The 26186-nt window shown below is 35.5% G+C and overlaps 2 protein-coding genes across 5 annotated transcripts; one reads left to right on the top strand and one right to left on the bottom strand.

Moving 5' to 3' along the window:
- Positions 1-23: 23 nt before the first annotated feature.
- On the top strand, positions 24-17785 carry sigmar (Tumor necrosis factor alpha-induced protein 8-like protein sigmar). Of its 2 annotated transcripts, XM_011640168.3 has the most exons (5): positions 99-161; positions 13380-13458; positions 13572-13694; positions 14356-14654; positions 15180-17785. In XM_011640168.3, exons 3-5 carry the CDS (start codon positions 13685-13687, stop codon positions 15531-15533), a joined length of 663 nt encoding a protein of 220 aa, XP_011638470.1. In that variant the 5' UTR covers positions 99-161; positions 13380-13458; positions 13572-13684; the 3' UTR covers positions 15534-17785. The 2 variants fall into 2 exon arrangements, with proteins under 2 accessions (XP_011638471.1, XP_011638470.1); XM_011640169.3 differs by lacking the exon at positions 13572-13694 and having other exon boundaries at positions 24-161.
- On the bottom strand, positions 11434-25782 carry DCAF12 (DDB1 and CUL4 associated factor 12-like protein). 3 transcript variants are annotated; one of them, XM_011640167.3, is made up of 8 exons: positions 25204-25782; positions 23787-24724; positions 23246-23701; positions 22925-23155; positions 22381-22665; positions 22137-22302; positions 21123-21305; positions 11434-12324 (listed from the first exon to the last, which is right to left on the bottom strand). In XM_011640167.3, exons 2-7 carry the CDS (start codon positions 23870-23872, stop codon positions 21150-21152), a joined length of 1380 nt encoding a protein of 459 aa, XP_011638469.1. In that variant the 5' UTR covers positions 23873-24724; positions 25204-25782; the 3' UTR covers positions 11434-12324; positions 21123-21149. The 3 variants fall into 3 exon arrangements, with proteins under 3 accessions (XP_011638469.1, XP_011638467.1, XP_088939263.1); XM_011640165.3 differs by lacking the exon at positions 11434-12324 and adding an exon at positions 17859-20897; XM_089083137.1 differs by lacking the exon at positions 11434-12324 and having other exon boundaries at positions 17859-21305.
- Between the last annotated feature and the right edge of the window lie 404 nt (positions 25783-26186).

The following is a 26186-nucleotide window of genomic DNA, read 5'->3' as shown; positions in this document are numbered from 1 at the left end:
TCTCTCCTTTTATCGCGCGGATCGGCGTGATACATAAGCGAGCGCCCGCTTCGAGGACGATCTTGGAGCTTGACAGCACGCGCGGCGGCTCGCGTCCGTGGAGAAGTTTCATCCCGTTTGGGAGTCGGGTCGCGCTCCCGCGGCCCACAACGTCGACAGAGGTTAGTATGCGCGACGAAATTCAAATTGAGCCTGAGGGACGTGCGAGCGTCGCGCGCCGTTGCGTGCGAAATCGCGCGGTGGGGATCTCCGCCGGCGCTCTTTTTCTATTTTAACTAAGATTACCGTTTACCACTGGTCTGTTTTTTGTGACTGAACCGAGTGTGCACGTACTCTCGTTGTGCTTAAAATGTAATAGATATTTCTTTACAGTTTGGCAAAAGCGAGATAGAAAATCTTCATGCTCGTATCAGACTAAATATTAAGATTGAGATTGGATTGATGTTTGACCGATTGGACTTTGACCGATTAGAACAAAGTTCATTAAACTTTATGATCGGTTTTCTTTTTTTTAATTTAGTTAAATTCCAATCTAATCTCAATTTCTAGTTCAATACAGGATTTAGCATAGTCCAATTTAACAAAAAAATAAACACATTTGTAACGTAAATGGCGGCGTGAATTGCTCGAAATAAAAATTTGCCCGCGCGTGTCACGAATATATGACGCTTTTGTTTCTAAAGAAATGAAAAATGTATGCGAATTTACATAATTTCTTCACTTTTCACGCACAACTCGAAGAAACTCGCGAATTTAGCTCACCGAGAAGGAAAAGAGGGAAAAAGGAAAAGAGAGAGACTTCGATAATCAGAGTGACTCACTTGTTTCGCGCGCCGCCACTTCCGGGTCGGTCCGTCAACGCGAATTTCTCGGACACGGAACTCGCCGCGCTCGGCGGAATATATATTCATAAATACAACATGAAGGAAAAATTGATGATGAGATCTCGAGAGAATCGAGATAAAAAAATTCGCCGGCGGAAAAGACGGGCATTGAGAAACTTATACAAATGATATTTGGAACTTTATCATCGAGATCAATGAACCCCTCTTTCTATCGTTCCCATTAAAATTTCCCTATTCACCGCGACGAATTTCATCTGCGCGGATTATCTCTTTGGTGTTTGGGGAAACGACCCAAAGCATCAAAATCGAACTTTTGAGATGAATTATGACGAAACGCTCTGAGCTGGTAAAATATTCCAATCTTTATTTTGTCGCAAGAGATGCCATTTCGGTTATTTCTTTTTTTAGTGTCTGATGAATATCATGTATATAATAACGTGACCTATGTAGTACTAAGTAATACTACAAAGGAACTGTGTTTCCAATCTTTGTTGATTGGATAAAAAAATATTTGATTCGCTGTTTGAAAAGGTAGAACATATTTCGACATAGTTCGTGATATCAAGTATCAGAAATTTATTTTATCGATTTCCGGACCTCTCGCAGTTTCCGGCGTTTTGACAGCTTGTCGTAATCGGAGACGTTAAAAGTTTTCATTTCTCCATTTTTCCGTATCATTTCATCAACGACTTCGAATCACTTTAAATGGCCAATTTTAGTATCATTTAATTTCCGTGTGTCTTTTTGTCACGTACGAGTTTTAATAAAGTTTTATGAAATAAAATTATTAGATTCGGATAACGTTACAGTATCGACGTAACACGTAATATTGATATTAATATCAAATTTTTATTGTTACGAATTTCTCGAATTGTGTAAGTTTCTAATTTTGTTAATAATTATATTTTACATACTACATTTATTAGATGAACTTTTGTCACATTTTCTATAGTGTTATAATTGTTAAATTTGCCGTCGAACGATCATTATGTCGCTCTATTTAGTTAACGATTTTAATTACCTCACTCGACCTTAATATCTGAGTGTGCATTATTATGTTAAATAGATCATTGGCAAATTTTTCATACGTGATGTCTTTTATTTTCTGTGTACTTTGAAAGCTGACAAATACACAAGTGTTTTTAATTAAAAAGTTACGAAGTAATTATTCTTACGTAAAGTAAGAATACGAAAATGACTGTCATAAACGACTGTCATAAATAGCTAAACGACTAATAGCTTCGTGAATCATCGTTGGAAAAGATGCCATTGTAAATTATCAGTGGAACGATAAAGATAGCGATAAAAATTATATTGGAATCGTGATGGAATTGTGATTATCCCAATATAAGTGTAACGAGCAATACACTTTTGTAGAGAAAGCGACATTAAACAGCGATGTATTGCAATGCAATTAGCAGATCAGAATATTATTGGGAAAAAGTCTGATTATTGACAAATTATTAGGGATACGATCGAATAATAAGTCATAAATATTACATTAACGATCATTTTCTACAGTCGAGGAATTCCATCGGGAACTTCCGGTATCGAGAGAATCCAGGCAAAGCTCTTGCAAATCAATCGATTTATAAAGCTTACAAATCAACCGATCAAATTACAAGTCAGCCGAATAATCAGCGCATTATCGTGAATGAGCGTGAACGTTAACGCGATAAATTTACACGGTATCTATATTTGCAGGCGAACTCTGAAGAGACTGGAGGGATTTTTAAAGAGAGTCTATTAAAGTTCGCTCTCTCTCTCTCTCTCTTTCTTTCTCTCTTTCTCTCTTTGAAAGATGCATCGTGTGAATTTTCCTAGCGGGCAGACTCTATTCCCGGACGTCGATTACGGATGAATCCGTTTGGTGCCATTATCATGGAAACGTGAATGATCGGACAAAAGATTAGATCGTTGAAAGCCGCCGGGTAATCCGCGCCGCGGAAGAGAAACGGACGTGTTTCGCAACGATGCGAGAAGCCGCCTTAATTGCGCTATTTGTCCGTCGTGGTTTAACGTTGCGACATTTAAGAATGGCGCGAGACGGTTCCTCGAACGGCTGAAACTAATGTCTTTCGTTCGGCACTAACGCTTTGCTGATATCGATTGTGCGCGACTCTGATTGCTCCCGTCGTTTTCTACAATTGAAATTAGAAAGAGGAATCGACTAATTGAAGTTAATCGATGACGCTGAAACTCTACTAGGTCGTCCGATGCGTATGTATATTCTTATACACACAAATACACATACACACAGAGACACACACACACACATACACACACTCTTTCTCTCTCTCTTTCTTTATGTAAAGCTCTTTATATTAGAATCTTGATAATAATAAAAAAAGAAAGAACGCTTAGTTGACTATAGTTAGCGCCGGCCGAGGCCGAGGAGATCGATTTTTAGGCCTGCTTGCAGCTACGTTGCTTCGTTTTCTTTTTTTTTTTTTTGTGTGTGTTTTACACTTAATTGAATACATTACGCGAATCGTCAAGTCACAAATGTTCTAGTTAAACTGAATTGCGATCTAGTTTTGTTGTTACGTCGTGTTTAAATGTTGTTAGAGCTAACAGTACTTTTGTCTAATTTAATGGAGACGTCGGTTTGATATTTTCTTAGAACTACTTTTATTACTCGCGACGAACAAACTATTTTATTTTTATAATTGATCCTAATTTTAACTCTTTAATAATAATACACGGTTTATAAAAGAGGAATATATTGAACAGCGATAGCGAGTATCTCTAGCGAGAGGATCGATATTCGGTATTTTTTTCAGAACTATCGATATATAAAAATCGAGATTTACGCCGATATAGTACGGTAAATTATAGAGCTAAAGGCGTCTGAAAAAAAGCTCCGACGGTCTTACGAACAAAATCGATGTTCGTTACAGCATGAAAAATCCATCCATGGTGCATGAATATTATTGGTGCGGACACGTGCACATGTTATCGGCGAAATATTGAGAATGTGGAATGCGTGAAAAGTTTTAGTTGTTTTAATCTACGCGGAGAATAAAGCGTAAAGAGATATATTACACGTCTTTTGGAATTCGTTTAAAGATTCATAGAACTCGTTGAATATTACAACTTCCTCCAGTTATCTCAAGGCAACACTTCCATGAGAATATTTTAATACATAATTGATACATTAATTAACAATAATTTTATTTATTGTTCACAATACGTGAACAATAAATCAATGGTCAAGTATTCAAACAAATTATTTATTTGTTTGAATACCAGATGCTTAAGTTGCACATAATCAAGCTATTCCGAAAATAAAAGAGAAACAATAATAAAGCATATTAATTCCATCGAATTTTTTTCTAGGATAATTTTATGCCACTGTCGATTCCAGTTGAATATTCGATATCGAATATGCCGATAAATAAAAATTCCTAAAAAATAAATTCACTTTACAGTTAAATTTAGATGTATAACGAAATTATTATTATTCTCGTATTTAAATTAAGCGAAAGAGAGATTCGTCTGTTGCTCTCGGGGGAACTGTGTCGATTCTCGTTTGGGGACTCGGAATTAACGAGAGGGAGGTCGTTAAGGAATTCCACGGACGTGAAATTCGCGTTCTACGAGCCGGCGTGGCGCGTACACCATTTTGAGCGCGTGCGATCGCGCACGGTTGCATCGTGCACGGGCGTGCCGTAAATAGAAGAAGCTAACGAATAATCGCCGCGATGAATGAGGTTGTTGTTAGCACATTGCCCGCGCTCGCTTCCAATTACGGCGCGGAGGAACGCGAGATGCACCGGGGGATTTTTTTTTCCCTTTTCTCTCTTCCATAATTCCACGGTTACGTGCGCATAGGCAAACACACGTGCCGCCGACTGTTGCGTTTCTCCGCGCACGCATGGCCGAGTAAACGTCCATATCAAAGCACCGCACGTAGACCTCTCGAATGTGTTCGCGCGCATGTGGCGAATCAGCACCAGGCCGAACGAATGGTCGACTTGGTCCTCTTGGCGCGAGGAAAAATTTATATCTCTCGCATGTTCCCTCCTTTCCCGCGAGAGATAAAACGCTAATGGGCGAGAAGCCGGCGAACGGCAGGAACACTTTTGCCGACAAATCTACAAATTTGGCCGGATTCTGAAAATAATTTTGTCGAGTCGCCAGAGGATAAACAATTTTTTGCATTATTATAATTATGTTTAAACATTCTAATTTGGATGGTCCGATAAAATTATTTCTGGATTTGCATTTGGTCAAATTTTTAGATTTACCAGCAAAAGTATTTTCTCCGTGTGACGACGAGAAGTGTTATTTATCCGCGAGTGAACTCGAGGGGATCATGAATAGGCGTGATTGTCGTTTCATCTCGAATGCTTCGTTCGAAGCACGACAAGTGTTCGCGAATGTCTCTCCGACATGTAATTTTGTGAACTGTCTTCACAGTCTTTTCGTTGTATATCGATTCTGTTCTACATTGTCACGCTTAAACGCATTGATCTTTTTGCATCGCTGAAATATCGGTGAGACAAAGAAATCATGCGTTTGATTCCGACATCACTCAGTAAAATGCCGAACAGTAATAAACTTTGACCGCATTGGTTAGGAACAAAAACATAAACGATATATCTTTTGTTTTTTGTTTAATATTAAATAAATTTGGAAATATTAATTTAATTTAAATTTCTCAGAATAACGCGGCAATTATAATCACGTTATTTTATCAATCAATGATTCATCGCTCAAGAAATTAATTAATTCTATGTTATTAATTCATTAATTTTAATGTTTATTAATTTATATTTTCTCAAGTTATTTGTTCAAACTATTAAATTGCTGACGAATTTACTGCTCGTTGCAGAGCTTCTCGTTCCAAATGTTCGAGTTATTTAGTGCTACATTTCAGCTTCAAAAAAATTGCAAGATAATTATACGTTCTGAAACTTTTATGGGATAATAAAAGTAAAATACCAGACATACTTGCGTATTTGTAAAATAATGCAGGTATACACGCGATATACGCCGCGATCGACATGATTCCTGTAACAGCAACGATGGTTGCTATGTTAATTTCTTTCTATTATTGCGACCTGTCGCGACAAGGTAACATTATATATCTGCATCCTCCCGTAGAGCGTGTGCTCTTTTTTTTTTTATTTATTTTTTTTTTTTATTATTATTCAAGCACGCGTGGAATTCGTATCATCGGTAGCCTTGGCCAGTCTATCTTCAGCATGAAAGAGAGAGGAAGAGCCGGAGAGATAGAGAGAGAAAGAGAGGGAGGAAGAGTCGCACGGTAGAAATACGACATACACGGTGTCCTGAGGAGTGGCGTATACTAATAACGCTGTTCCATATCTCGTGCATTAGTTAATGAAAATTTAATCGAAGCGCTGATTACCGGGCCTTTTAATATCGAACGCTAAGCTATTTCTGCTCTCATACGTTTTATTGCAATTCGATGCATCGAACGTGAGCGTACGCGGATATATGTTTTTAAATTAATCCGAGATGCGCAGTTCGTCGTATGAATAACAATTTAAAAATTCCTATATCTAGAAATGATAAATATATAAATGATAAATATATGTATTGGAAATTATGCGTAACATTAATGCGTATTATAATTAAAGGGATTAAAACGTTACACAACATGACTGGAAAAAAAAATTTACGTTAAAGTTTTCGCTAAAGTAAGATCGATTCTACTTTAAGAACAGGTTTTTATTCTACTCACCGTCTTCTCTTCCGGATGTCTGCATTTAATTAGAGAATTGAATTAAACATCTTCAGGAAAAATAAGATTCGCGTACATGTTGTAACGGCTGAAACTTTCAGGTTCTTATTATTTCATATTATTTCGCTTAGACATACGCTGTGAACTCGGAATTAGGGGGAAAAAAATCTAATAAGTTCACGCATACATTTGCAACACACGTGTCATCCTTCATAAGCGTTATATAATTTCCTGCGATGTCGTTCATAATTTTCGAAAGTGGAGTCCCACCATGGCTGACGGCAGGAAATAGCGTATCGCATCTGTCTTTTTCAGACGTAATAATCGTATTTTGCGAATGTACTCCTCGTCCGAGGATCTCTCTCTCTCTCTCTCTCTCTCTCTCTCTCTCTCCTTGCACGTGCGACCACGTGGCGCGCACGAGACGTATTCGCGAATAAAACGACTTATTTATAGCGCGTGGGATCTCTCTCCCTTTCTCAGGAGAAGTTCCTTACGCCATGGGACAAAGCGTGTACCTGAACAACAATATCTATATTAGTCTTACACACTTGACTTGCGCAAATAAGCGAAGTTATCGCGATATGTCCAAGTTGGCATCGATGCTGTCTTGATGCTGTCGCGCTTTAACGGACTCTCTATTTCATTTAGAAAACGACATGGTGAAACGACATAATCTTTATCTTGATATAATGTGATGTCTGATGCTTAATTCTTCATTTTTTGCTGATAAGATAGAAAGATCATATATTTCAAGATTTTTCTATTTATGATGTTTCACTTTTTTATTTTCCATCTTTCTAACGTCCCATCCCGTGTCAGTTAGCATTCGCAAAGGAATTTTCTTGACAATTTCCGATAAAAAATATAAATTTATAATTTATTTACGTTAAGAAAGTAATTTATGTAGAATTTATGAAATTCTATAAATTTATAATATTTATCTCTATATTTAAGAAAGCTAATTTATGAAATTCGTTAATTTCTCGCAACGTTCAATTCCGATGTCCAAGAGAAACTTGTTGCTAATATCATTTATTCGTTATTTTATCGGTAAGCGGATGATTCTAAAATCACTTTTAACATTAAGCGGACTTGTTTTTGCGACGGTGATCAACTCGTATTATCTCAACTATTTCGGGACAGACCAAGCAGGATTCATAAATTGCGTATGGAGTTTCAGCGAGGCGCAACGATCTCACGAGGCCGCCTTTAACAGACTAAAATGCGAGCTTTTGTGGCATGCATAATCTGCCTTCTAACTTGTCTGGAGATCCCGGAGTCCGTCGGAACTCTCGCGTCGCACGACCACGTGCTGTACACGCCGCGTGCGTGCGAATGCGTACCATACGTTAGTATACGGGGGCAGGTGGTGGTTATACCCCGAGTGAAGATGCTCAATTTAACGAGGAGGGGTAACGCGTGCTGCCGGTCGGGCAGCTGTCGGGTGGTGTGCGACAGCTGCATCTTGGGGACGAGAGCGAAAAGAAAGCGAACCCGCAGGGAGCAGCCTCAGAACGGAGGGATTCGAGGGTTCGGTCTCGATGGAGAAGAGTACCTCAGAAGTATTACGCCGTAAACATTACGAATGGTGCGAATGGAGAGAGAACTCTCTCGCCGCCGTCGATCGATCTTTCTCGTGGAAAAGTTTCGAGCGCGAAGAACGAAGCGAGAAAACTTGGTCTCTCGCGCCGGCCGGATAAACTTCGCTAATTAACTTGACATTCGATCTGTTTCGACTAGAACGTTAAATAATTGTATCGTGCGCCGTATGGCAGATTCTACAAAACCGAAAGAAATTGTGGAAAACTTGATATAGTGAGAGGAAAAGAGTGTCTAAAAGGATAATCGTTGAAACTGCGAGATTTCTGGAAATTGAAGATTTTTTCTCCCTGTCCGAGTGAAGTTTGATGATCAGTAACAGTGATGGATGATAATTTGATTTTCTCGAGATCGTAATTCAAAATGATTCCGATACGCGACTGATATTTTACTCTGTATTTCTCTCAAATTGTAGGTAATTGTATTAATCTTTAATAATTATTATTATATAGTTTTGTCACTGCACATTTTCAGATATGTTATATAAAACTTTATTAAAATTGATATACGCTATTATTTCTCTCATTTCTCTTTTATTTTAGCTTTTCAAGATTAAAAATATAACAACTTGATAAATTTGGCTATAAATTATATTTTACGATAACTTTATTACGCGCGGATTTTTCATCATAAACATTTCTCCAGTAAAAAATCTAAGAATATCATTAAGCATATTTTATATTTAATAAAAAAAAATACTCGCGAGATCAAAAGTATGATATCGCGTTACGTTTCAGCGGTATAAATTTTGGCTTTTTGATATTCTCGCGATTTTCCATGGAAGATACAATTTCCATCTTAAACACCTTTAAATGCAATGATGACCGGCTTCATTATCGACCATTATCGTTTACCTCCGTGTCACCCCGTCACCCTGATTGACCCCATCGAGTATCGACATATCCGTTTCACTCTCATGGAAAAGCCGATCGTCGCACCGGCGACGTTTCCCGTTAAACGACCGAGCTAAATTTACGGATATCGGAAAATGTTGATTGTTAGTCGCTCGTCGTCCTTCGAGGAGTGTCGTCGCGATAATGGGAGACAGATAATGTTGGCGACTAATTTTAGAAATGACAGGTCCCCGCAGATCCGTCCGCAAAACTTACGGCTGTAAACCGTCGCTCACGACGCTGTCACCAAGAGGAAGATGCACGTGTCGTCGTGCTGCTTTTACGCACACGCGTGTGTGCACGCATCCGTATTAATATGTTTGTGTGCCTTGTGTGTTTTCAGTGACGTAGGCGAAATAATTTGCGAACAATTCCCTTCTCCCCCCTCCCTCTCTTCTTCCTTTCGCAAAGTCCTGCTCTTTGCCTAACGAGCGTAGTTCGTCGTCGTTGACGTCGACGTAAAACGTTTAACCCGGCGTTGACATAAACGTTTAAACCCTGCCTTTCCTGAGGAAGAGAGAAATGGTATCATGACAGCGATATATACATACGTATATATATATATATATATATATATATATATATATATATATATATATATATATACCAACGATTCGAAACGCGGACGCGCGTGTACGGAGAACCAATAATTACGTTTGCCTCCGGCTAGCAGTTTATTTACGGCGGCATTGTTTCGCGACAAGTCATGCCGAGTGCCAGCATCCTAAGCACTCGTGGACCACCGTATAATTAGGATAGGTAATTCTCGTGGTTACGGGAAAACGTACTACTCCGGCTGGCTGATCGGCGCGTTTTCCCCATTGGAAATAAGCGCGGAAATTATTTCCGTGTGCCATGACAATGTCCCTCGAGTCCCCTCATTGGAAATTCAAATGAATTCGATAAAAAGATAAAACAAAAGTCTGCCGAAAGGTTACATATGAATTTAAATGTCGACAAGCCATTTAAATTTGTATGTTATTTTAATTGTTATCTTGATTGTTTAATAATCAATTATTTTTAATTAAGGTAACTCAGATTAAAAAAAAAATCAGTATTCCGATGAGAGTTCCAAAAGTGTTTATTAAAAATTGTGATAAGCTCGGTTAATTCTGTTATCCACTATCAATTTTGCAATAATTAAATTTAAAAAAATATATCGTAAAATGCGATGTTTTTTTTTTTTTTGAAGGAAAAATCGATTCCGAGTTAAGAGATGTTCGTGGATTTTTGTGTAATATTTTATATATATTTTTGTGTAATATTTTATATATTATATATTTTTTTAGAAGCGTCGTACATATCGGAGTATATCATATCGGCGATGCGTTTTGTACCGCAGCTAACCGGTTTCTACGAAGCGACTAGGATCCTCGGGAAACGCTGTGTTTCAGGGAAAGCTCACGACATGTACATATCGAATCAGGCTGGTACAAAGAGGGTAAATCGAATCAATCACGGGAGATACACGTGGTTATTTATAGCCGCCGATCGAATATTCCGAAGACAAGCCACCTGATGGACAGTCTTGAAAGATGCATGCGGGGAAGAAATAACCATTCGAAGAGATTCCAATTTATTCGAGTTAATTATTTGATACTGCGAAATAATCGGATCTATTGGCGCGTGGAGAGAGACCGTTCTTTTTTTCTCTCTCTCGCCCGTCCTGATTGCCGTCGGCGATTAGAAATAAAAATAAAATAGCGACGTTTCTATCTCTCGCGATCAAATTGTCACTGAAAATATTTATCACGAACGACATGTTTCTGTATAAAAATTAAAGCAATTTTTAAGCACTATCTCTCTCTGTAAAGAGCGTACCTTTCGATAAAATTAAATTATTTTTCCTATCTTTCCTCCGACGGAAAAAGAGGTTCTGAAATACACGTGCATTTTCAGCGGGAATTTATTTTGCAGATACATCATATTTGCTACTAGCTTTCAAATCGTCGACGAAAAAAAAAAAAAAAAATTATTCCCCCGTTTCGCTGGGTGGTCGATAATCCGCCGTGCGTAACTTCGTAATTCGCGTGTGACATTTTCGCGTTGGGTGACTTCGACGCATATTTTCTCCGAGGAATTGCGCAGTCTAGCACAACAATCGGCTATCAGCATTGTTTGAACTAGCACGCGACAACAAACAGGTGCCCGAAAGCGCCGACGTAGGCGCCTGAACAAAGCCCCGACCGTAGAAAGGCCGAGGGAGGAGAAAGAGAGAGCGAAAGTGTTCGGCGATCGATCATTCATAACGCACTCTTGTGCATCATTGCGCGGTGACAGCTTTTGATGAACCCGATTATGAGATGGTCCATAGGTGAATAATGCTTATAATGAAGCGCATTATCGTGATATTAACCGGAAATTTCGATAGAAATAAAAATGCAATAAAAATACGTTCTCTTTTAATTTTACGATTTATCCGAGTACATTGCAATCTATTTGGTCTCTTTTTTAGCTGCATTACCGTTCCCATATTATTTTATTTCGACAATTATTAAAAACAGGAATGAATTGGATAATAAAATAATTCGTGTCGCACGGTTTTACAAAGTTCAATTGAAATTCCAATCAAGAAGAACCATAATCGGTGAAATTTTTTTCTTCCCTTTTTATTCAGGATTTGAATAACACCGAGAGAGAATATTATATAATTCCTTTCTTTCAGAAAAATATTACTATCAATAACATTATAAAAAATATTTTAGATTTTACAAATATCGTACGTGACCAATTAAATATTTTAATGAATATGTATGTACCTTAGGTAAAGTTTATATCTAATACCTAATATTTTTCCGACCTTTTTGTCATTAATGAAATATTTTAAATCCCTCTTTCTTTCTGTTTTCATGTCTGAAAGATTTTTTTTTTTTTTTTTGTACTACACGCGGAATTTGATTTATTGCGCATCATCGAAGTAACGAAATCTAAATTTACGGAAGGAATTTACTTATTAGCTTGACGGGAGGAATCGCTTGAGTTTTAATCGACTGCCCGCTGTCAGTTCAGCCGTGCAAAGGTGAATGAGAGTCTCTGGCTCGCCTTGACGCTCCTTACAAATCGATCCAACTCTGGCAAAGGTAGTGCCTTATATTGTGCGACCGTGTGTACGTGTGTACGTCAATGATAGCGTGCGACACGGATGCCGTCGACTCGCATTACATTTCATTTCCAGCATTAGGATCGTTCGCACTCGTTAAGACGAATTGTATGAGTAAGGGAGAGCCTCTCTCGACCACGCGTGACGATGGTCCCTTCCAACTCCGAGTTCCTGAAAGGAAAAAACCGTGTACAAGTTAGATCTAAAGACATGATTGTGAACGAACAGCCAGTAATATTCGAAAATATTTTTATTTATCTACAGAGACGAATTCACGTAGAATTTTGAAATTGCGACCTCGCGTTTGAAGCTTTCATCTAAGAAGGGCAGCAGGCATCGTACTTTCAAAGTTATGCTTTGAAAGAGTCTTTATCGATGTCAAGGCTGATAGCATTGTAAAAAAACGTAGGTGGCATTTATGAGATATTTACGAGGCACGAGATAAACATAAAGGATATCTTTCTGTAAACTTTTTAAGTAGATGGGAAAGTAGATCTGTAAGTTTTATTTTTTTTTGTCATTTGTTATTTCGTCTTGTGACATCTTCATGCCGCCGAATCGCGTAATTTTTATTACGAGCGAATTCGTATTGCGAATTGATAGATCTATATCTTTGACGATGCTTTTAATTTGTTTAACGAAGCGTAATTAATTTATCCCGACGGGCTTTACGGCGGCTTTGCGTTTCGAAGAATCGAGCGGCAATTCGCCGAATGCATTTCAGACAAATGCACTGCTCAACGATAAACTAATAAATCATTGCGAGATTATATAGATGAAGAAATCGCAAAAATTTCTCATCCACTTCCGACGCCGACTATTGTTACATCGTTATCATGGACACACTTCCGTGGGAAATTTACTCGAAAGAAATATATAAGCGTTCATGTTAATTACATCAATTTGTCTTAACAAAAACAAAATTTTCCCTTTGTGTTATAATGTAAATCAACCGTATAGTAGGATGGAAATTAATTTATACAATGCAATGCTTTTATCGTATCCTCATTGTTTATATCTTCGTGATTAATTTTGCAATTTGTGGAAACTTTAACGAAAAATTCTGTGTAATTTCCTGAAAGTTCAACGCGATCTTTCTCGTTAAATTATATTCTTTAAATTATATTAATTTTATATCTTATATGTTTATTATATATTATATATTATATTATGTGTTTATATATTATATGTTATAGATTTTTTATAAATTTTTCTCAATATTTTAGGTGGCGTGGGGCACAGCCGTGATGGAATTGCAGAGCTGGTTGCTCTATCACTTAGTGGCCGTCACCGACTGCAATCAAGGTAGCGAAGATACGACGTTTATCGTGTCTCGCATACTACCATGAAATCCGCAATATTTGTGTTACGCATTTAACGTAAACGATCCGTCGCCATTTAACCCTTGGTTATTTTAGTTACGTTTACCTGAGTTTGCCCATTGGACCATTATTCATACGCACAGTTCGCCGCTTCTTTATTTAATTTGCCATCCCGCTATCACGATCCAGAGGAAAACGGTGGTCTACCGATGTTTGATGGTGAGTTCATCGTACGAGGTGTGAATTTCTCCGAAAACGGAGAAATGTACACCGAGAAACGCACACCGAGATTACCGTAGACGCTCATTGAGACGCTTTCCCGCTGTTCTCAAGAAGCTAAAATTGTAACGTTTCGTCTCCCGAAGTCGTCAGACTTTCTACTTTTGTGCCACATTCGAACGTGCAATTCTTTTGTTCTCTCGCACATAATGAATTGTTAAATCGTAAGAGTCTGAGAGCACAGGAAGCGACCCGTTTTTTTTTTTTTTTTGTCGCGCCTTTAGCACTGAATGACATTAAGTGCGATCTTGTTACGTAAACATATTCTCTTTAGATATTGCAACTCACATTAAATATGAGATATAAAGTTTATAAATATAGATATAAAGTTTGTAAAATTAATATAAATTGAAATTTTCAAATCGATATCGGCTACAGATTTGTAATATTAATTACAATGTTGGCTCAAATACAGCTTTATTAAACTGCCAATAGGAATGCGTATTAAGGAAAACTGGTTATGAAGCTGAAAGCTTTTCTCCAACCGAGTTTCGCCTCGAATAAATAAAACTCGGGGTCGCACGGTTAAATAAAAGCGAGAACGCGAGCGAATGCGCACAACGTATGAGCGGCGGTCGTTCACTGTGCGAAAATATTGCAGTGATGCAGTCGGCAAACACAATCGGAGGTGGAGGGGGCGGAGGTGGAAGTGGCGGGTCGTATCCCGCTGGTGGCGGGACCGGGAGTCGCACCCGCGATTTAGGGCTGCGTGCCCAGAAGAAGCTTCTCGGCCGCATCGTGTCCACCGGCGCGGGTCGTTCGCTTTTCATCGACGACGCGACGACATCGTTACTGGATAATCTGTACAAATTGATGGAGAGCGTCGCCAAGAGCAACCCCCACTTGGATAAGAAGGAACCCGAGAAGGTCCTCAAGAACATCGTCAAATTGTCTATTAAGGTACAATATAAGAAGCATCTCGGAATCTAACTTTTAATTTGATAAATTCTGTAATGAGTTTTGAAGTCGATTAAGAAAAAAAAAAAAATCATCAAGAAAAGCTTTGTTTGCTGTACTTTTGAACGTGCAAGCTTGAATATTGAAAACTTGTAAATGCTTCGAATTTAATTAGGAAGGAAAATAAATTTGAAATAATTGAGACAGTGTTTTAAATAATGTTTTCAACATTTAATAATTAATAATCGCATCATTCATTAGTACGAAATATTGATAAAAAGATTTAATTAAAAACGCGTTTTATTGTGAATTTCATCCTTTCACTTTGAAATTATCGTTTATATGTATAATAATGAGACCAAAATAACATGATATATCGTTAAACGTTCCGATAATAGTCGGCTATTAATATCGATTGTATTATAATACAAATTAAATGTATGTACGAGTAATTTTGTATTAAGATATTAATAGTTCATTAAGCTGAAATTAGATGCATAAATTAACTCATAAATTCGCGATTCGTAGATCGGGCTCGTGCAGCGCAGTCACCAATTTCGTTCGAGCGATGCCGAGAAGCTGGAGGAGATCCGGGAAGCTCTGGGAACGGTGGCGATGACTGTCGTATCGTTCTACGAGGTGGATTATAGTTATGACCAGGAGTACTTGATGGGTTCAATGGAACGTTGCCGATCGTTATTGCAAGAACTGATAAAGCCGCACCTCACGGACAAGTCGTTGCAGCGTTGCGACCAGGTGTTCGATTTCTTAGCATATCCAAAATTCTTGGACTCGGTGTTCCGATACGATTCTGAACACAGACCCATCCTCGGCATGTTGGTCAGTGACCTCAATAAGGCGTTGGACGCCAGGCGGCTTTGATTCTACAAGAATGATATTCGCATGAAATATTCGTTAATAAGAACGAATCGACGGCCGATAACGCGATCCGATCGCCAGAAATATAACTGTCTCCTTTGGCAACGGCGATTTCGCGATCGTAATAAACGATGACGGGTCGCTCGACGAAAGTAGCAGATCCGTTGAACACGAGCGCTTTGTTGCACTTTATCCCACGGCGAATAGACAACGCGCTGCATACTTTCAGTGTGACGACAGTATAGTTTCTCGTAGCGATAGATTAAAAAAACAGATGTCTCTTACTCGCGATTAGCCCTACCTAGTAGTCGGGTCGGGATACCCAATGTGGACCACTCGCTCACTGATTTATGCAATAATTGTCTGATACTTCGCTTATTTTAAGATCCTCACTTGCGTTGCGTTATTGGTGTATTATATACATATATTTATGTGCAGGATACTGATTATAAATCCATACCAAAAAGAAGTATAATGAGCTTACCATATATGGAAGAGGAAGAAAAGATGAAATATTAATTATGAAGTTACATTTTTTTAAACTGCATTCTTGAGATCTAACTCGACTTAATAATTAACAATTTATCTTCATATTTTTTTAAACGAAAAAAATATAATTTCAATTAAAATATATTAAAAGTTGACTTTTTTATTCTATTATTACACAAAGTTAATATTATTTTCGATTCAAATTCAATATCTTTATAGTATCTTACCCTTATCATATTTTACAGAATTTTATCTATCAGAATATGTCTTTATAAAGATACATTCTTATTGAAACATAATTCAAACCATTTTTAAAATATTTTAGACTCATATTCTAAGAGTTAGGTTTCAATTTGTAAGAAATTCTCATGCGAGATCAAATCTCGCTGTAAAAATAGACAAGGTTTTCGTTTATGTTATGTTATATACGATGAATTCGAATAATAACAGAAAAATATTCTCAAAAATTAGAAAGATCTATTACGGATTACAGCAAACGATATATCCAGAGTAGATTATTTTTTTTTTATTTTAAACCGTGTGATATTGATACTGTTACGTACAATGGATTGTGCAAACGAAATCCCTTCTTCCGTGTTGAATTGGAATTCAACAATATGGCCATATAACATACTGATGTGCTCTACATAATCTATTTTTTAATTTTCTTTTTTTTAGATGCGTTATTGTTGAAGTAAAGTGTGTTTTAATCTTAAAACAACATATTCAAGATCAAACCATTAGCGCGCAATTAAAAAAAAAACAATATAAAAAATTCACAAAATGTATAATTAGATATAAAATTTTGCCAAATGATCGACAAAATCTTTCTTTTTTATATTATGTTGTAAAAGTCGTTATTCACTTATTGAATTATTAATTATTTAATATATGATATAAACATTTATAGGCTGACAAAGTGTTTTACACTAGAAATATACAAGACGGGCTTATTTAATGATTGAATCTTACTGCTTAATATGATTTGAATATATACATGAATTTATATTATATTTATATATATGAATTTAATAGGGTTCATTCCTGCCATCAACTACGTGCTGTTACTTTTTAATGAGCTTGCAACGTAGCTAGCTGAGGCTAGAACTACATATCTCCCCTAATACCTAATCAATTTAATGGTGTCGATTAAAATCCCCTACAAAGAATATAACAAAACCTATTAAATTAATACATATAAATTCAAGTAGTAATCAGTTATTAGATATCGTGATTGAATAAGTTCGTCTATATTTCTAGTATGTAATATATTTTTTAAAGAAATAATTTTGCAACATTAAGAAAAAATACGTTGAAATATTCATGATATTTTTCGAATAATTGATGAATAAAGCTTTTATTTTTTTTTTACGAGAGAAATTCATTTCGATTGCACAAATTGCGAATCTTCTCGAAAATGATGAAAACAAATACATTCGTTTTTTTTCGTGCACGCGCAAACAATGAAATACACACGGATGTATGTCGCAATGGACACAATCCACTATCAATGCTATTGCTTGTACGTGCACATTTTTTACAATACAGTCAACTAAATAAACAAATTTCTACATATCTGATTTCATCGTGATTTGAATCCGATGACTATTAGCATAGGATATTGTAGAAGAAAAAAAGGAAACTTTATCAACATTTTTCGCCTTTTGTACGCGGTGTACACCCACTTTACACGTTATTTGTGATTGTCAATATTAAGAAATGTATGAATGGTACTATGCCATTAATAAATTATTAACAAAGATTAATATTTCAAGTGTATTCATTCGTTATTCCTAGTTACACTTTACGATCTGGAAGAGAAAGAAAGTAAACGACGTATCAGTCTTAAGAGCTTGGTATATTTATTTACATAGATATACGAAGTCGCACATATATAAAGTCAATGATATAGTTCATCCGTCACTTTTCCCATTCGATTGAGTTGCAGTGCGTGTGCAAAGGTATTTTCGTGTCATGGTAAATTATCAAAAATCACTATTCAAACCCTGCCACTATAATAATTTTTATATTCATGCTGTAATTATAATAGGTTTTAATGTGATAATATGACAGTATGATTGGAAAATTCGAATTGCACTGCCGTCGATACGTTGACAAATATGTGTTTGAATATAAAATACGATTTATCATCTGTAACGATATCACCTGTTATAAATCAAGAATGTAATTGGAAAGTGGCAGCAGCTTAAATTCAAATTTGTATCTGTTCATATATATTTCCAAACGATCTGGGCGCCGATGCCAAGTAATGTCTCGAGAAGCTACCCGTTAACTATTGCTTGTTTATAAAAATAGGCTATTGGAGATGCTGTGAACGTTTCGGTGAAAATATTGAATTTAAACACCTGTCAGAGGGGGGAGGAGAGAGAGAGAGTATGACACTTACAAATTTTTACATATGATATCTCAACCCACTAAAGGCGATGAAATATTGGATTTAAATGTCCATAAATATGTTATGAACGCATGCTGTGGTACTATATATTCTCTGCGGTTACATGCTAACAATGACAAATCCTCTCATTACGATTCTTTTTGGCGAGACAAATGCCCGTGCGGCCTTACGTTTTTCTCAGTGAATCATGTATGTATTTATATATGTATGTATGTATGTGTGTATGCATGTCGGATCGTTTAGCATAGAGAGAGATGAGCGTGTATCAGTGAAACTACAGAGCTATCGGATACAATGCACACATTTACCTATCTTATCGTAATATTGTGAGACCCCATAATTATTATATAACAACTTATAATCTTTCTTTCTCTCGTTCTCACTTTCACTCTCATAAATATGCGGTACGGGAATATATTTTGTTAAACATACATGCTCGTTACGTACTACGACAGTTTAACGATGTTCCGACTGTCACCGACCTCTTCGTTTCGTAAAGAAATGTATGCTAGAATGCATCGAGACATGCAACACAACGCACGTTGTGACATTTGCGACGACTCGTCGTGTGATGACTAACGCACTTCATAAGTGATTCATCTTATTTCGCTTAAGTACGCCGCATTACACAGCATATTACACACATATTATATGCTAAACCGAGAGACTTATCGACTTCTTCCTGAATCGAGTTTGAGCTTGTTCGACCAAAATCGCCGAACTCTATCGATTAATGTTACTGTTGTAAACATACGCTGATAAAATGACGATGGGAAATACAGTATATGCGCATTTAGTAGAAACAAATGCTATCTCGATTGCACACAACAAACGCGGCATTTTTATACAATCACAGGTCGATGCGTCTTCGTTATTAAATGCACGCACCTAATTCCATAACGCTCTCCAGCATGTAAAATGCTATGAGCTAACGGTACGCTTGGCAACGAGCTTGGTCAAACTTGAACAGTCAGATTATTTGCATTTAAACACAATAGCTAAACTTCAAACGCTAATGAAAAGATAAAACTAATTCGAAGCTATGCAATAGGGACGAATAAATATAAAATATATGTATACCTAGATGAAAATATTCCTAGATTATTGTGCCATTAAAATATTTAGAATTTTCTTTTTAAGCTATTATTACTAAATGACACTCTTTACCGGACATGTAGTGGATCATAGTAAAAAGCTGATTCCAGCCAGAATTTCTTTGCGATCGTTTATGCAAAATAGTAATATGTAAGTAAAAATGTTATTGATATTATTATGCTAAAATAAGTATACACCAAAAAATTCATTGCATGTTGCTGTTTTGAGGCCGGTGTTTTAACTTTAATTCGATAAATATGGAGAAATTTAACATTCATCGCTATAATGTTCGTTGACGATTTTAAATTAGAGAAAAATAAATTCTCCTGCAAAAAATTTTACAATTTCATCCAATTGCATTATAACTAACACTGAAAATTCTAACAATATATATAATTTACATATTACATACATGCAGAAATTATGAATCACATTTTCGCTTTTTTAACAACTTAAAAAATTTTACACATTAGTTTCATTATTTCACATATTAGTAAATATATTTATGTTACTAGAGTCGGACTAAAAAAAAATATCCTATAAGAAATAAAAATTTGGCGTAAAACGTTGCTTTTATGTAAAATATTCTGAAATAATTTAATATTGTAACCATATGAACGTTTTATGTTTCGATAATTTAAAAAAATTATTTAATCAACATATTAAAATTTACTGATGTTTTCTCTGTGTAATCTATGTTGAGGAACAAATGGAAAATCAAATATATATTTTTTTATTAAATTTAAGATTTTAGTACTCACTTTTAATAATTTAAGAATAAATCAAAATAATATAAATTTATTATTTCTAATTACTAATTATCCTTTTTGCATCTTTTATCATGAAATAAAATTAAGCATTCCATATGAAAATATTCAGTTATATCAAATTTGTTCAAGATATTAATGATGTCGATAGTGCAAAAAAAATTTTGTCTTTTATAATCGCATAATTTCTAAATATAATATTGGTATTATTCTTAAATTATTATCTGTTCGTAATAAAATAGCGACCAGCGTTTATTTTTTACGATAATATGTTTTAAACTTACTTATTTATAAGTCTAAAACATATAATAAATAAGTTTATATAAAAATCAATTTATTAGAATTTAAAAACATTCAATTTTTTGCATTTAAAATTAATAAAATAATAAAACAAAAAAAAAATCCTTTAATTTTTTTTAATTGATTGTCAAATTATAAGAGAACACGTAGGATATAATGCATTTACATGGTCCTTCAACTGAACATTTTCTCATTAGAAAAAATGAATTAAGTTTTTTATTTGGTTTACGACTTAAGTCGTAAATTATAGAAACAAATTATTTTTATTCGTCAATTTTCCGTAGCAAGATTAATTATCTCCTGAAAAAAAGGAAAGAATCAACAAATCGAATTCAAAAGAAAATCTTAAAAATCTCTTGAAAATCTTTTGACAAGTTTATCGTCTTTTCGAGACTCAGAATATTAAATTAATAAGAAACTTTCAATCAGTCAAATTTTAAAATAATCGAATAATCAAGCCTTTTACGACATATAAATACAATTTATATTCTAATTTAGTTAAAATAATTTAGCAATTATTATTACTTGTAATTTTAATCGCTTAAATCATCTTCATTGCCATAAGCCTGCATAGTTGCCATACAGATTTGCGGGCAGTGGACCACCTGCCGTAAATAGTCGAGTACCTGATGCATCATAACAATGTGTATAAATGGCGGGAGTATATTTTACATTTTGAAAACCATCTATGTACTCCTCATCTGGAAACTGAAATATTCAACAGAAAATTCAACAGAATAAGTACATAAATTGTTCTGCGATAATACATAGAATGAGAATTAAATGGAATATCCATAAAATGTAATAAAATAGATCACTTTTAGATTCAAAAATACATCTGTGATTCTTGCTATTATTGCTATCATTATTTTCCAATATTTTCTTATAATACAAAACTTTAAGACTCCTGACTAATCGCCACGACCATATTGAAATCATGACGTCATAAGCGAGAGACAGCACAGTGAAATTTATTGCAATTTATAAATAAAAAAATAGTGGACTAAAATGGCACTTGAGAAAATGGACAGCTATTACCTTTTCCCCTCCTGATAGTAAATTAATAGCCATAAAAGGCATGTGAAAGGAAGTCAATTCAGACAAAAAAAAAAAACACGATTTGACAACTGTTGAAAGAAGCGAAAAATCTGCTTTTATATATAAAATTCAAAGGTAACTTTAGTTGTTAGCACATCACTTTTCACGCCTATTAATATAAAAATAGTCAAAGACAAGGATAAGAATGAACAAATTTCTAGAAAGATGAAATAATTCTAAAAATGTGGAGTGCATCTTTTAAAGACACTTCATATATATATATATATATATATATATATATATATATATATATATACTTTTATAAAAATATTTTATTTAAAATTAATCCAAGCTTGAAATTATATTAACTAATAAAGTAATTTTGCAATATATTGTCATAAAATGCAATAATTAACTGTGACTATCAATATAAATGTGTAGAAACGTTAATTTTTTACTCATTAAATCAATATGTATATATTTTTAAATTATAAAACTTACCACATATCCTTTCGAAGCTTTTAATACAACAGTTCTATTAGAATTTATAGAAGATTCCAAGTATTTCTGAGCTCGAACATCATAAAACATAAGCATTCCAAGACCAGTTCCGATAGTCAAAACAGACCCTTGAAAACTTGCTGATCTAATACCACAGCCGCTGTATCTATAATGAAAAATTTTTGTCAGCATTTTATTAAGTAAACTTAGAATACAATAAAAAAAAAGGAAAATTTTAATTTACCTCGAAGGTATTTTCTTAATTGGTTGTAATGTACGTGCGTCTAATAAAAGAGTATAAGATCTACATCCAATCGCATAAACACCATCATCCTGTACAGCGAGACAAACGTTTTCTTGGCAGGCTGGCAGTTTTCTAGATATTTTTTGTTTGAAGGATTCGGCCGACCAGATATGTATAAAACTATTAAGTGTCAACGCTGCAATCTCCTTATATGCTTTATTGAATGCTAGCGCTCGCACCTTTTGGGCAGACTTACATTCTTTTACACAGACAGGTTGAATCAATCTAAACAGAGAAATAATTATTAGAATTTTCTAATTAAAGATTAAAGACTAATAAATTAATAATAGCAAATATTTAAAATATTACAGATAAAAATAATTTTAATAATAATAATTATTTCTAGTTTTACATTTTCTAATATTCAATTGCAGAATCATTAAATATGAAACGATAAATTTACTTTGATATATAACGATAAGAACAAATGCTTATTTTTCGTTTGTAAAGATGATCAAAATTTTAAGTCTATATTTGATTCTACCTATGTGTAGGCACGTCCGCTTTATCGGGAGCTTCGGCGAGATCACTATCAATACGCCATAAAGCCATCTTCGTATCTCTAGAACCCGACACTAAAAATTCATCGTCTAACCAACACATATCGAATACCCAATCCCTGTGGCCACTTTCACCGACGCAAACTGGATCCAAAGTTGGTAATCTATATATCGCTATTTCATTACTATTTCTTGCTCCAGTAGATAAAAGAGTTCTGCAATATAAAAATATAGATTAATTCATATGTAAGTTTCAAAAAGTTGTTTTACCTCTTTGAACGTGATATAAAGAAAAATAAAATTACCTCGAGGGATTGATTTGAACGGAATGAATACCACATTGTTGTTCGGGCATAACGTTACCACCGGGACTAAGTTGTCTTCCATGAAGAGATGGGATTTGATCGAGTTTCTGTGTCGCTACATCATAAACCATAAGTTTATTGCACTTTGTACCGAATACCACTTGTCTATCACTCAACCATTGAGAACAGAATACTTTATTCATGTTATTCAAGCTGACAGAATATTCTTTGAACAGATCATGCGTCAGGATATGACGGGAACCATATTCCTGATTTATATTCCGCACTTCTCGCGTATTCGTCTCGCGTGCGCGTACATAATCCACAAAGTTGAAGGACGTTCTCAGAAATTGTTTGCCTTCGATCACTGTCTCGGCCTCATCGTCACTTGATTCATAACACACGAAATCATCAGGTTTGTCCGGCTTTCTGTTTCTCTCATGCCGTAACGCCAATCTGGTGAAAATAACAGATAATTTAATGATGTTAAACAGGCATAATGTTAAATTTATTTATTAGTGATTATTTTTTATGTATTTACCTTTTAGCTCGGCGCTCATCCAATCTGCTACCATTAGCGCATGGAGGATGCGTCCCGTACACAGTCATTTTTTGTGTCTCAGCCATTATTGTAATTAAAAATTTAATGGGCTTTACAATATTCAGGCAACTTGCAAGGAACACTGAGTATTATTATTGAATAGGAAAGTCTCTTATTATCGAAAGAACAATACCAGTAATTACTTATTTCAAATAAAGAGGGCAGAATTGTATATTGATAACATGTAACTCGAACAATGTTTTTTATTATAAGCCCTCTCTCTTTCTCTCCTTCCTTTTTTTCGACACTTCTACTTATCTAAATATTTGTTTATATTTCCAATTCTGATTGCAATAAAATCAATTAATAGATTCTCTCTCAAATTACGATATACTTTGCACTACAGAGATTCCAAAATGCTTATAAGGAGCTTGCTGTTTATTTGCAAGATAACTAACAACAATAAAATAAGGAGGCACAATAGATGAGTCTAAATGCTGTATTGAGAGGATCAAATTACTTCTGAAAAAGAAGCAGTTCCTCTGTTAATATTAATTTGGAATATATTTTACCAACGATATTTTATGTATTATTGTAGATATAATTGTATCGATCAAATTCTTTTGCAGCTAATTAAAAGGGATCTATTGCATTTTCATTTCTAAAATATAAAAAGAAATCCGTTTAAGAAATGTTGTTTTTAAGAATTAATCTAATTATTAGTTATTACTCCTTGTTTCGTGCAAGCCTACAGAGATCTTTGGAAGCGATCGATTGGATTTTTTTCCTCTTGTGTAAATAAAATAGTCTCCAATCGATGTGAATAATCTAAGATATTAGAAGTATAACAAATGTTCTTGTTTTTAACTATATATAGTTTAGAGATAGGCTGATATACGTGTTTGTCAAAAAAATCTCTTCAATAAGCAGCTTTCACCCTAAAATAATTAACAAGAAAATCATTTAGTACAAACTTTTAAAAATCTTTTACAATATATTACTTTTTTTTTTATATTAGACAAGCAATTCTTTTGTTTCGAATTAGAGATGGGCCGCAACAAAAAATTCAGTTAAGGAAAGTCTCTTTTTGCACAAAAACTTTTATCTTCGTAAACTTTTTATTTTCATATATATTTGAAATATTTTGTTTCGACTAGATAACAGTTCTAGCGTGATATATATATATTTTTAAATTATACATAAATTATATAATTAAATGATACATATTTTTCTAATTACTCTTGATAAAGGAATCTAGATACAAAACAAGTTTTTTCTCTTCCTTTTGATATTGTTATATCTTTCGAGTGATTTTTTTGTACGCACAGAGGACAATAGTCGCGAGACGGTGATTTATACGAGTCGGGCAAGCAAATTCTACTCCGACCGTTCTCTTCTTTCATGGGATTGGACTTACGTCAAATACGCAGGCGAGACGGCTCGGTGTCTGTTCTGAGTCGCGGGACCGTGGCCACCGCGCACGACAAGAGAAGATCGACCGTCCGTCGGGGGTCCGTTGCTCGATTCCTCTTGATGCTCGTTCCTCTTGACGTGTCGCGAAACGACGCGCGGAACGTCGCTCGCTCGTCGCACGCTCACGAGCGTCGTGGGTGCGCGATAATCCCGGCGATCGCGGCACGAGAGTCGTTACTGCGAGGAGGTGACGCGCGGCCAGTACGATCCACCGTGGTCATGATGAGCGTAGAGGCGCACGGGGTGCCTGGACGAACGGCACCGCCATGTTGAAGACGACGCTTCACAGCGCTTTAATAAGTCGACGAAATGCACCGACGTAGCGCCCGTGGCGGTCCCATTCGCGGGGGGGACGGCGACGTTTTATACCGACATGACGGGAATGGCCGGCACGTCGGACGTTACGACTGACGATTTACGATGGTTTTCCACCACGTGCACTTACGACTGTCAACATCAACTTGATGTTTCCCCCCTTTTCCTCGCGTCCTCCGGGTCATTTAAACCTCCCCTCCCCTCCCCCAATACTCCCCCGTCGGATGTGCCGTTGCTTGATCGTGGTGTAAAGAGACGTAACGTTACGCGTAATGGCGGATACGGAGAGAAAGATGGATTTGCATGTAGTATGTGTCTGAGCATGTGTCTTTCTTTTTTATTGTTGTGTTACTCACATAGAAGGTCTCACTGAGACCTTCTATATAATGCCGGAATGTGCGGCAAAATTTCTTTAGCTTTTTTAAAAAGAGAGGAAATATATATGTAAGCAGGGTCTATTTTATTATCTTTTCATCGGTTGAATTTTAATTTCTAATGAAATAAACAGTAGGCTTGTTCTTTCTCATGACATTGAACTAAAAATTATATATTAAATAATTGGAGAACTTAAAAAGATCTAATTTTATTCGACTCGACTTTGTCTGTTTAATT

Source organism: Pogonomyrmex barbatus, unplaced genomic scaffold, assembly GCF_055798465.1.
Source record: "Pogonomyrmex barbatus isolate J1 unplaced genomic scaffold, ASM5579846v1 scaffold7, whole genome shotgun sequence".
NCBI lineage: Eukaryota > Metazoa > Arthropoda > Insecta > Hymenoptera > Formicidae > Pogonomyrmex > Pogonomyrmex barbatus.
Note: the sequence above shows the minus strand (reverse complement) of the source record. Positions and strands in the feature narration are given on the sequence as shown.

Coding starts and splice junctions, on each gene's coding strand:
- sigmar (XM_011640169.3), top strand. CDS start 13,401: ATGGAATTGCAGAGCTGGTTGCTCTATCACTTAGTGGCCGTCACCGAC. Junction 13,459..14,355: donor CGTCACCGACTGCAATCAAG/GTAGCGAAGATA, acceptor AAAATATTGCAG/TGATGCAGTCGGCAAACACA. Junction 14,655..15,179: donor TCGTCAAATTGTCTATTAAG/GTACAATATAAG, acceptor CGCGATTCGTAG/ATCGGGCTCGTGCAGCGCAG.
- DCAF12 (XM_011640167.3), bottom strand. CDS start 23,872: ATGGCTGAGACACAAAAAATGACTGTGTACGGGACGCATCCTCCATGC. Junction 23,702..23,786: donor GATGAGCGCCGAGCTAAAAG/GTAAATACATAA, acceptor TATTTTCACCAG/ATTGGCGTTACGGCATGAGA. Junction 22,666..22,924: donor GCGGACGTGCCTACACATAG/GTAGAATCAAAT, acceptor TTCTCTGTTTAG/ATTGATTCAACCTGTCTGTG.